This window comes from Ictidomys tridecemlineatus, chromosome 5 (assembly GCF_052094955.1).
Source record: "Ictidomys tridecemlineatus isolate mIctTri1 chromosome 5, mIctTri1.hap1, whole genome shotgun sequence".
Classification (NCBI taxonomy): domain Eukaryota; kingdom Metazoa; phylum Chordata; class Mammalia; order Rodentia; family Sciuridae; genus Ictidomys; species Ictidomys tridecemlineatus.
Window position 1 is genome coordinate 29,707,889 of NC_135481.1, and position 12,609 is coordinate 29,720,497.

At 35.5% G+C, this 12,609-nt stretch overlaps 2 protein-coding genes across 5 annotated transcripts in view; one reads left to right on the forward strand and one right to left on the reverse strand.

Annotated features, from left to right (window-relative positions):
* Nucleotides 1–12,609, forward strand: part of LOC110598200 (RNA polymerase-associated protein LEO1) — an 86,096-nt gene that overhangs the window by 31,589 nt on the left and 41,898 nt on the right. The window contains exon 9 of one of the 3 annotated variants that reach the window (XM_078049617.1): nt 3,986–4,200. The exons of the other annotated variants lie outside the window; for them this stretch is intronic. Coding sequence (XP_077905743.1) covers nt 3,986–4,015 — 30 coding nt within the window. The 3' untranslated portion in view covers nt 4,016–4,200. Of the gene's footprint in view, nt 1–3,985; nt 4,201–12,609 lie in introns of those variants that run through there. 3 annotated transcript variants of the gene reach the window in all.
* Tmod3 (tropomodulin 3) overlaps nt 1–12,609 on the reverse strand; it is a 76,327-nt gene that overhangs the window by 7,937 nt on the left and 55,781 nt on the right. For both annotated transcript variants that reach the window (XM_005316579.5, XM_078049612.1), the window contains 5 exons: nt 11,184–11,273; nt 8,294–8,424; nt 6,382–6,489; nt 3,509–3,652; nt 1,582–1,726 (listed from right to left, as the gene is read on the reverse strand). In XM_005316579.5, the coding sequence (XP_005316636.1) occupies nt 1,582–1,726; nt 3,509–3,652; nt 6,382–6,489; nt 8,294–8,424; nt 11,184–11,273 (618 nt within the window). The remainder of the gene's footprint in view (nt 1–1,581; nt 1,727–3,508; nt 3,653–6,381; nt 6,490–8,293; nt 8,425–11,183; nt 11,274–12,609) is intronic.

A 12,609-nucleotide genomic window follows, 5' to 3' on the forward strand; every position in this document is an offset into this window, starting at 1 on the left:
TTTTAATAAGAACCTGCTATATGTCAGACATGATTTTAAGATTAAACATCTGGACATGACCTCTCTGCCAAAAACATGGTCCCTATCCCAAAACATACTATTTCAATGAAGTAGAACTGATTTACTCAGTAAAAGCCATTTAGAAAGTATGACAGAAGCTGTGACAAGTAGAGGGTACACGAGGCACATATGCTCAATGACAGAAGCAAAACTCCAATAGCCACTTATCACTGGAGAAAAAAACCAGGGTTTCACTTAATGTGAACTATTACACAATTAGTTATTAAGCATCTGAATGACCAAGTCCTTTACTTCCCTAAAAGAAGGAAAGCCGAAAATCTTCATGTTTTTAAAGGTCTTCAATTATTTATGAAGTTCAGCCAGACTACACTGCTCTAGCAAAATCAAATTAAATACCTGGAGAAAAAAATGGAAACTTGTGAACCAATACTAAACCAATTTTAGTATGAGTTTGTAAACTACATCTAGAATTGACAATCCACCAAAACAAAGCCATTTTAAAAAAAATCCAAGTGGCCAAAATTTCCTATAGGAAATACAAAGGACAGAAGGGTTTGAATGTTTTATTTTTTTAAAAAATATATTTATTTTTTAATTGTAGTTGGACAAAATACATTCATTCATTCATTCATTCATTCATTCATTTATTTATTTATATATATATGTGGTGCTGAGGATCGAACCTAGAGCCTTGCATGTGGTAGGCAAGCGCTCTACTGCTGAGCCACAACCCCAGCCCAAATGTTCTTGCTTTTCTTGGTGATCTGGATTAAAGAAATGGAACTGTATTTTTTTTTTGCTCCAGAAACTTTAAAAGGCAGCAAACTCGAATATGCCTGAAGTTTAACAAAACTACATCACTTTGAAATATTAACTCCTTTTGAGAAGTCTATTTTAATTCTTTCTAAAATGCATCTTTTAAAATACTTTAATACCACATATCAAAACTTAAAAGAAGAGTCACTTTTTGGAAACATGTACAAACAAAATTTTGAGCAACATATTCTTTAATTCAGCTGTGGCTGGAAAGTTTGTTTCAAACATAAGTCACAAGCCTTAGCAGCTCAACAGAAACATGAAAGAAAGGGAGACTGCTGTTCTAGCTGTGTGAAGTGGAAAAACAAATGGTGTCATGTTCGGGAGACCACCAAGTGCAGCATTTATATATCAGTGACTTTACAGCTTGGGGTAAAACTATAACTATTCTTTATTTCATCATCTAAAACTGAATTTTCATCTGGATCTGTTCTGTAAAAAGGACAAGAACCTTGACTGTACTGAAATATTTGTAAATGAGAACAAAATATTTGTTTTATAGAAAATTTCCTTAAAGCTATAAAATATTTGTCACAGAAAATTGGCTTATCACCAACACAATGATCACCATAACCTAGCTAAACTTTAACTCAATCAGTGCAAAAAGGACTGTGTAGATTTTAGAAACAAAGAACCAGTAATTTCTCTGTCAAAATTTATTTTGGAAGTAAAATAGATATTCCCCCAATCTATTAGCTTAATAATATAATTCAGAAACTTGATTTGACACTTCAAATGTCTTACCTAAGTCGTTGTTTTTTGTTATAGCATTAGCTGCCCTGGTTCGGGGTCCTTGCTGTGTAAACTGATACCCAAATTTAAGGATATTTGCATTTTCCTCAAGCATCTTGGCTATTTCCAATTCTACAGCTGTTCCCAACTGTTGCCTCTGGAAGAATTAGAAATGAATATTAGTATTAAGAAACTAGGTCAAAATTTTTCTCAAGTAAATCAAGACTAAGATATTCAAACACATGTTAATAGCTGGTCTCTTTAAATTTTCCAATTCCTACAATGAACATAGAAACACCAAAAAAAAAAAAAAAAGTTTTTTTTTTTTTCAGTATACCTCCAGCCCTAATTTTTATTTTTTAATTCTGAGACAGGGTCTAAATTGCCATAGCTTGCCTCAAACTTATGATTCTTCTGCCTCAAGTCTCCTGAATATCAGATTACGAGCATGCAACACTACACCCAGTAAGAAACAAAATTTTAAAAGATCAATACATGATCATACAGACATAAAAAAAAAGTACATTCCATAATGAGACACCACCTCATGTCCATGAAGAAGAGAATGATGGGGAAAAAAAGGATAAGCACATGGTGTGGTGCTATGCACCTATAGTCCCAGGTACAAAGGAGGCTGAGGCAGGACTACTTAAAGCTCCCAGAAGTTTGAGACAAACCTGGGCAACATAGCATGACCCTGTTAAAAAAAAAAAAAAAGACAACAGCAAGAAGAATGTGGGAAAAACTGAGGGTCCCCTCTGCATTTTTGGTAGGAATATAAAATTCTACAGATGTCATGGAAAACCACTTGGCAACTGCTCAAGAATTTAAACAGAATAACCATACTATGAATCAATTCTACTCCTAGGTATGTGCCTAAAAGAAATGAAACTCAAGTTCACACAAAAATTTTTACATGAATGGTCATAGTGGCATTGTTTTTATTAACTAAAAAAAATAAAAACACTTCAAGTGTAATAGAATATTATTCACCCATCAAAAGGAAAGGAGTACTGATACATGCTATAGCATGGATGAACCTTCAGAACATTATGATGGTAGGTCAAAAAAAAACAGTCACAGAAAGTCACATATTACATAATTTCACTGAAACTTTATTACCAGTTTCCAGGCACTGGTAGAAGCAATGAATGTGAGCGATTGCTCATAGGTATGGGTTTTCTTTTTTGGACAGTTATTTTTCAAATTAAAAAAAATTAGTAACCACCCTGGATGGAAGTATTTCTAACATGTATAATTCTCTGCCTCTTTAAAAGTTCGTCTGGATGTGGGTGACCCCAGCATTATGTTAAGTACCATGACTGTACTTACTCAGCCAGACAGACTATGCCCTCAGGGTAACTAGATATTGGAACTTTTGTTTTGTTTTTTAACAGTACTGTGGACTGAACCCGCTCTACCACTGAGCAATATTCCCAGTTTTTATTTTATTTTTTTTCATTTTGAAATGGGGTCTAAGTTGCTGAGGTTAGCCTTGAACTCATGATCCTCCTGCCCCAGTCTGCTGAGTAGCTGGGATTATAAGGTATGTGCCACCATGTCTGGCACTGTTCTTTCATTTAACCTATTCTATTAGTCTACTATGTGTTTGAGATTGTGACACATTATAAACATAAAAATCTACAATGTTAATCTTGCTACCAGAGAGCTAAAAAAAAAAAAAAAAAATGGAGAACAGACTGTCACATGTATGAGCCCTTTCAGTTCAAAATAGGCAGCCATCTCAATTCTCTTAAAATGACTCAGGAAAAGTTGCTTGGTACACATCTTTATATACATTAAGTCAATATTCTGGGTGCTCCAAATGTCCTCTCATCCCCTTTAGTCCCTCTTCCCCCCACCTCTCCCACCCCATGCTTTCCCTGCCCAGGTCCCAAGCCCTACAGAGTGTGGGCTGTAGCTATTGTACAACACTGACCTGATTGTCAATTTTAAGCTCTGCCAGGGTCTCATTATCTCTTAAACCATCAATCAGTGCCAGAACCCCAGCTCCTGTAATGAAGTTGGACTCCATATTTAAGCTCTTCAAAGTTTTGTTTACTTTCAGCATATCTGCAAAAGCCTAGAAATTCAAGAAAATATTTGGAGATTAAAATTTGATAGCACCTATTACATGCTGCACATTCCATAAATAAATACATAAATTAACATAACTGCCTTAATGTTTCTCTTTAGATTGTTTCAACCTGACACAATATTGTAGAGGTTTCACATGTTTTCTACTTGTCACATGTACCCTGTTATAATCTTTAGGGTTTTTTGGTCACATGTAATTTTCTACTCCTATTCACATTCTCATGTTTATTTATATGTTATTTCATGCTTCTTTCTCCTAAGTTTCCAAAGCTTTCTCTCAGTTTCTGTGTAGAAATAATTTCATCTTCTCTTACTGCAGCTGGGTCCTGCTGCAGCTGAATCACTGTGAAGCCAAACTGAGAAGAAATTATAGGCTAAATTAATTTCCAAGGCAGAAGACCAGAAAAGATCACGGATAACTAGAACTGAAAGAGCTAAGACTATAGAGAAGAAAGAACTAACTAAATATTAAACTCCTCAAGGAATACTGTCTTTACTCTGCTTCCATTAAATTTTTCTCATGATATGAGGCAATGCTAGTCATTCTGCTCAGTGTTTATATGTGTGTGTGTGTGTGTGTGTGTGTGTGTGTGTGTCTGTGTGTGTGTGTGTGTGTGTATGTCTCGGGGATTGACCCTGAGTTCAATCCCTTATATATATAAACACATAATGATCTATACATATAATAATCTGATACATATACACATAATAATATATGTACATACATATGTAATGATCTAACTCAAGTAAAATCATCAAATTCTGATGCTGTGTAAAAAATTGACTTTGCAGTGGGTAAGACAGAAGGTAGCTCATTAGGAGGCTCCTGCAGGAGTCTCAGTGAGACAAGATGGTGGCTTGGATTAGGGCATAGTAATTAATGAAAATGGTTAAGAAGCGGTTAAAGTCTAGCTAAACATGGAGGTGCATGTCTGTAATAGCAGCAATTTTGGAGGGATTGCAGGTGTGTGCCACCAGGCCGGCTAGAATCCAACCACTTCCAGCCTCAGCAACTTGGCAAGGCCCTAAGCAATAGCAAGACCCTGTTTCAAAAATGAAAAAAAAATAGAGGCTAGGGTTGTGGCTCAGAGGTAGAGAGCTTCTCCTAGCATGTATGAGGCACTGGGTCTGATCCTCAGCACCACATAAAATAAAAAAGATATTGTGTCCACCTATAACTAAAAAAAAAAAAAAAAGTCTGGGGCCAGGCACGGTGGCTGGTGGCTCACACCTATAATCCCAGAGGCTCAGGAGGTGAAGGCTGGAGGATCACGGGTTCAAAGCTAGCCTCAGCAATTTAGCAAGGCACTAAGCAACTCAGTGAGACCCTGTGTCTAATAAAATACAAAACAGGGCCAGGGATGCTCAGTGGTCAAGTGATCCTGTATTCAATCCCTAAAACCAAAAAAAAAAAAAAAAAAAAAGGCTAGGGATGTAGCTCAGTGGTAAAATGCCCCTAGGTTAAATCCCTAGCACCAAATAAAATAAATAATTAATTAAATAAAAGAAATTGGTTGGATTCTAGAAACATTTTTGAGATGGTACTGAATATGTTTTTAAGGCTGTCAGAAAGGGATGTCAAAGATGATTCCTTTGTTTTGCCTGAGAAATAGATCAAAGTTGCTATTTAAGTAGAAAAGATTGTGAGTCAGGAGTTTGGTTTGGGAGTTTGATGTAGGTGTCTATTAACTATCCAAGTAAAGCTGTTAAGTAGGAAGGTGAGCATATGTAAGGAGTTCAGGAGAGAGGTTCAAACTGGAGATAGTAACACAGGGAGTCATCAGCATACATAGTTAACATACATGGATGAAATGGAATGAGATCACCTAGGAAGGTGCAGACAGAGAAAAGAAGGATGAAGGCCTGGACCAATTCCAATGTTTAAAGGTTGGGGAGATGAGGAGGAACCTTGTGTAGGGAGCTGAAATCACGTGGTGAGGTTAGAAGAGAACTGAAGGGAGTGAAATTCCCAAAGCAAAGTGAAGGAAAAGGTTCATACCATGACCAGGGATTTATCTCAGGAATGCAAGGCTGACTTAACATACAAAAATCATTAGTGTTAATTTATCATATTAATAAAGAACGAAAGCCACATGATCATTTCCACAGAGAAAAAGCAAAAATATTAAAAAAAAAAAACTACAAAAGTCTAAAACTACAGAACCATATATGAAATCCTCTGCAGATGTTAAAAGAATATATTAGGTTTTTATGTGCTGGTATGAAAAGATCTCTAAGATAAATGCTGAGTGAAAAATCATGTTACAGAACAGTATATATTGCATAATTCCATTTATGTTTTTGTTTTCACAGTGCTGGGGATCAAACCCAGAGCCTTGCACACATCAAGCAAGCACTCTACCACTGAGTTATACCCCAATCCCCATTTATGTTTTAAAAAGTTCATAGAAAGAAATGCAGGAAAGGGCTGGGGATGTGGCTCAAGAGGTAGTACGCTCGCCTAGCATGCGCAGGGCCCTGGGTTCGATCCTCAGCACCACATACAAATAAAGATGTTGTGTCCACTGAAAACTAAAAAGAAATGCAGGAAAAAATAAACACAAAAAGGTAGTAAATAATGAATTGCCTAATAGTGAGCTTAAACATCAACTGAAAAAAGGGACTAAATCTTGTTTAAAAAATCAGTTTGACCTCATTGTAACATATCCAGGTATGCATGCATTATTTCAATATTCTTAATAGTAGTGTACTTACAACAGCAACAGGATCATTGCTTCGGGTGGCTGCAAGACTGAAATATTTCACATGTGTATTGGTTTCCAAAGCCTTTGCAAAGTCTTTTAGGGTTGGAATTGGGATATTCTTGAAAGACAGTAACATGTAACATATTTCATTTTAGTTTTTAAATTCAGTCCATTAATTAAATATACTTGTACTTACTTTCTGTTTTAAAAGATACTCAGAAATTATAGTAACAAGTTTATAAATGAAAAATAGCAATGTCCTCAAAATCTATGTGACTTCTCTATATTGGTGCATTTGCAGAAACATACCACTATTTCTCTAGCACTTCAGTTAAAAGAAACTCACCATTCTACTTTTAATTGTTTTAGTATATGAAACCAACCCCTAATTGTCCAAAATGGAACCACTTTTCTCTAAGAAGAGAGATGTGAAGTCTGCCTCCACTGAGTATGATTCCTGAGGCAGATGACATACTATTCTCAGTTGCTTAGTTTACAGATTTAGGAGAGATTAACCCTATACTAACTAAAGGAGGAAAATATGGAAAGCACTGATTGCTCTGGTGGGCAATCAAGATGCCAAGTCCCTATAGTCTTGCAGTCTTCAGATCATTAATCTTTACTTAGAAACAAAGAGATACAGGGAGTGAATTAAAAAAAAAAAACCCAGACAATTATTGATCACTAAGGATACTGATTTTCTCCAAGACCTTCTTTCCTCCTAACTCATTTCTTCTTTCCTTACTCCAAGGAAGAGTTGCATTGTTTAAAAACCAATAAAATCTCAGAAAACCCATTTCTAGATTATTTACCCAAGAGAAATAAAAACATATGTTCACATGAGAACTTGTACTGTAGTTTTATATGTAATCATCCCCAATTAGAAGCAACCAATATGGATAAACACACTGTAGCATATCCACAGGATGGAACGCTACTCAGCAATAAAGGAACAAAATCCCGATACCTGCAACAACAGGCAAATCTCAAATACATTATGCCAAATGAGAAAGCCAGACTCAAAAGGCTACATTCTGTATGATTCTTTTTACATGAAATTCTGGAAAATGCAGAATTATGGAGAAAGAAAATAGACTGGTGGTTGTCAGGGGTGAGTTGTGGGGAAGAGAATGACTACAAAGGGGTATGAGGAACTTCTGGGGTAACAGATATGTTTTATATCTTTACTTTGGCAATGGTCATACAACTGTGTATATTTGTCAAAACTCAGAACTGTATACTAAAAGGGAGAATTTTACCACATACAAACAACACCTTAAAAAAATTTAATTTGGCAAGATGTGGTGGCGCACGCGTGTAATACCAGAAGCTCGGGAGGCTGAGGCAGGAGGACTGCAAGTTCAAAGCCAGCCTCAGCAAAAGCAAGGTGCTAAGCAACTCAGTGAGACTGTCTCTAAATAAAATACAAAATAGGGCTGGGGATGTGGCTCAGTGGTCAAGTGCCCCTGAGTTCAATCACCAGTTCAAAAACAAACAAACAAACAACAAAAAGAAACTAATTTAAAAAACAATAACAGAGCTGGGGACATAGCTCAAAGGTAGAGCTTTTGCCTCCTATGCAAAAGGGCCTGGGTTCAATGACCAGTGCCACAAAACAAACAAAACCCCAAAGACTGAAGTTCTTCAAAGAAGGCAATACTTTAAAGGTCAGAGAGATTTACTGAGAGTTTTTAGGGCGTACACTTTATATAATAAACTCTTTTAAAAGTAAGTAAAAAACACTATTCTATAATACTTTAATTTCCAAAATTTGAAGGAACCTATATTACTACATGCTCATGAGCAAAAACTTTACCTTAAAGTAGAATCAGACTACTATATCAAAACTACCCCACTATTATCCTAGGTTCAACTAATTCAAAGCAATACAAAAAACTTTATTGTCTGCTTAACACACTTACCTTTATGTTATTCAAATTAACTTCAACAAGATGAGCATCGTTTTCTTTAATTCTCTTTAAACTCTCTTCAACGTTGGTTGGATTTGGTGGCTCATCAAATGCTGGAAGAATCTTTTCACCTTTCACTACATCTGTGGTAAACAATGAAAAGAGCAAAAGTTGACGGATTGAGAATGGATTCACACAGTTACTTGGTAAACACACCGGTCTCTCTCTTTCACACATGCACACACAAATACTTAACAGAATAGATTTAAGAGTTCCTTCTCCATAATTCCTAAAAGAACCTTTGTGTGTTGACATATACATATAAAGTTGAAATAAGATATTATTAAATACAAACACCAAGGGAAGAGCAGGCTCTTTCTCATTTAAATTCATCAAGACAGTCTTCTTCAAGGTAGCAAATCAAGGGAGATGGGGAAGTTCTTTCTCACAGAATGGAAAATTTAGTGTGTTCTATATTTTATAAAACCAAAGGATTTCTTTTCCCATTCAACAGAATATGTATATTTAAAGAGCCCTGCCCCTTAACGAAACAAGGGATCTGGCCAATGGGATGCTGAAATCATTAGGTAAATAAGGAGCTTTACACAGATGATCTGATTACCAACATCTGAATCTACTGATCAATTTTAAAAAGTTCCCCAAAGATGAGGATCAGTCTCGATAAGCTGCTACTGCTGTTTCTTTCTTTTTTGGTACAAAGGATTAAATACAGGGAGGCTTAACCACTGAGCCAATCCCCAGCCCTTTTTATTTTTCATTTAGAGACAGAGTTTCACTAAGTTGCTTAGGGCCTTCCTGAGGCTGCCCAGGCTAGTTTTGAACTTGTGATCCTCCTGCCTCAGCCTCCCAGCGGCTGGGATTATATGCATATGCCATCATAAGCTTACATGATAAGCTTCTTAATGTGATTCAATCACCAACTGTGAGGCATTCTTAAAAAAACAAAACAAAGCCCTGTAGCTGAATCTGATCAAGCCACTAGACTGAACAGAAACAAAGGAGACACGAAAGGTAACATCATGGGGTTGCAATCAGCTGAATCCAGGGTGTAGACATTTTTACTTGAATGAAACCCAGTTTCTTCAAGAAATAAATGACATGAAAAAGTGTGTGTGGGGGGAGCCAGTTGAGGAGAACTGTTAAGAAATTAAGAGAGACTGGAAAATCAAATAACCAAATGCATTGTGTAACCCTTATTTGGATCATGATTTAAACCAAGCATGAAATGACATTTTTGAAAGAACATGGAAAATATGGACTTGCAATGGATTTTGGAGATATGAAAAAATTATTCATTTTTAAGTTTAACAATGGCATGTGGCTGTTAAAAAGAAATGACTTGGCTAGGCTTGTTGGGGCTGAGACTGGAGGATCAAAGCCAGCCTCAGCCACAGGGAGGTGCTAAGCAACTCAGTTGGACCTTGTCTCTAAATAAAATACAAACATAGGGCTGGGATGTGACTCAGAGTGCCCCTGAGTTCAATCCCTGGTACCCTTCCCCCCGCAAAAAAAAAAAAAAAAAGACTTCTTTGTTTGAAAGAGACACATATGGAAAATATTTACAGATGAAGTAACACAAGTGAACAGGATTGGCTTTAAAATACTTAAGAAAAAAAAAAGTGGATTAAGTTGGAAGTGAGGCAGAAGGTAGATCAAACAAGGTTGGCAAAATGTTAAAATACAGCTGAAACTAGGAGATGAATACATTATTCTTTTTTTCTTTTATGTATATTAAAACATTTCTTAAAGAAAAAGTTAAATTTAAACTGGGGAGGATGGCCATATTATATAAAACAATGTTGTGAAGATGTCTGAATGAGGTATATCTATATATGCTAACCAGGAAACATAGTACATTGCTGAGTGATTTACTCCACAGCATGTGTTAAAATTGCTGATTGTGTGTGACAGTGAGGCTGCTTAAGTCTTTTCTGAATCCTAGCTCCCTCACATGCAAATTAAAGATAATAACAACAACAATAATAATAATACTTATTTCACAGAACTGTTGTAAGGATTGAGAATAATCCACATTCAGAAACTGTGCCCAAAAAAACATGGCCACAGAAAACACTGAATAAAAATTAGCCAATAGTATTATTAATGTAAGGTGCAAGGAATATTTATAATATATCACTTTAAAAAAATTCAAACAACTCCCCCCAAACAATTTATATTATATATAACACATATAGATTTGTATAAACAGTAAAGTCTAGAAGGTTATATATCAAATTGTTAACAGGATGATGGTGGAGGAGTAGTGGGCACAATGACTGTGGTAGAGATATTTTTACTTCTTATCCTTATACACTATTTAAACGTGCTACAAATCATGTATTGCCTTAAGAATTTAAAAACACTTTAACAATGTATTTTTTAAATTTAAAAAAAATATTTATTAAAAAATGTTTTAAAAAGCCATTTAATATTTCAAGCCAGACTGAAAGGCTTAGGGGCTGAATATTTTTGTGGTTTCTCCTGAATCTCATTTTATAACATGGGTTCTTTGAACTGCTTTGAATTTCTTAGAAATCAGCAATAACAATGATAACATGTCAATAAAAACTAAGTCTAACTAGTTTTTTTTTTTTTTTGAGGTTCTGGGGATTGATTCCAGGGTCTTGCATACTAAGTTTTATATTGCTTACTATTAATATTATTTACTGAGATAACAGCAATTCCTAGTACATTTGCTAACAAATTAAGCAAAAAGTATTTATTACTTTATTTTCAATGGCTTTCTTTGTCAATATCATCAAACTGAAATTTTATTTCAAGTACATATATACAATATTTGGTATATAAATACTAAGACTAATACATGAAGAAAATATATTTAGTAAAGGATTGGAATTCACAAAATATTTTAAGTACTCACTTGAAAAATGTCCTTTATCAACACCATTACTACTTCCCACTATATCACAAAATTGTGTATTTGTTATCAAATTATGCATCCCAAGAATAGCTGTAAATATAGGAAAAAAGAATTAGGCTTTATTTCCATCTGCTTTAAACTCCCCTCCCACCCCAAGACAGAGTCCTGCTCTGTTGTCCAGGCTAGTCTCGGGTTCAAGTGATTCTCCTGCCTCAGTCTCCCAAGTAGGTGGAACTATAGGTTGGCACCAATGTACCTGGCTTGCAACCAAAAATTGTTATCAATCACTTTAACATGCTCCAGACACTTTTTTTACTAACTAAATGCAAATTTTATAGTAAAAGAGGAGATAATGTGATTAAAAATCACCTACAATCTCATCCTCACAAATACCCTTGTTATTTTCCTTCCTATTTCTGAATTTAAGATTACCCCACACTTTAAAATTCAGATTCACAGCTGAAGTCAGCCTAATCATATTTAAGGTAAACCAGTGCTTAGCTCCATCTGGTGGCTAAAAAAGAAAATTGATGGATTTATCTCAATAAGGTTTCCAGGAACATAATGCTAATAAAGACAGGTTTCAACTTATCTCTGCTATTTTTAAATTTTCTTAAGTTGTCAATGGACCTTTACTTTTATTTATATGTGATGCTGAGAATAAAACCCAGTGCCTCACACATGGTAGGCATGCACTCTACCACTGAGCTGCAACCCCAGTCCCTCTGCTATTTTTATATTTGTTAAATTCATGTCATTTAAGTTACATTTGCATTCTAGCTAAGATTAGAATACTATTAAATTCTCAAAGAATAAAGTAGCATCCCTCAGGAAATAAGTTTAATGTTTGATGCCTTTTTTGTACAAATAAGGCAGAAGTTTCAGTATGCCCCTGATCCATTTCACTCTTATAAATGTACATCTACAAATCCACCAGTCCTCAGTCCCTCAAGGAATATAGCGCATGCTCTGTGACACCACACTTCAACTTTTCCTCTTCCAAGGTCCTTCCCAAAGAACCATCATTACTACTTTCAAACATGTTAGCTCTTGGGGTTATTTGGTACTAAGATCTACCTATGTGTCACATTTTTCTGTTGAGAAAAATGGCAGAGATTTCACTCGTCTATATAAGACATTCACAATGATGAAAATAATATGAGAGTTTGCAGTGCTCCATATACACTTTAGAAAAGTTAGCAAAGTGGCAAGTAAAATTCAGAACTGACTGATCCACTTGCTTTCCAGTGACCTATCGCTAGGTCTTCTGATAAAATGGGGCAGCAATCGACCCTTGAAGACTCTTTCAGTTTTTAGATAGGACAGCTTCTAGCCCTGCACACGGTGATGAAAGATTTTTATCAAAACTTTCAAGTACAGCAACATAGAAGTGTCACATATAAAATAAATCCTTTTAGTGTAAACA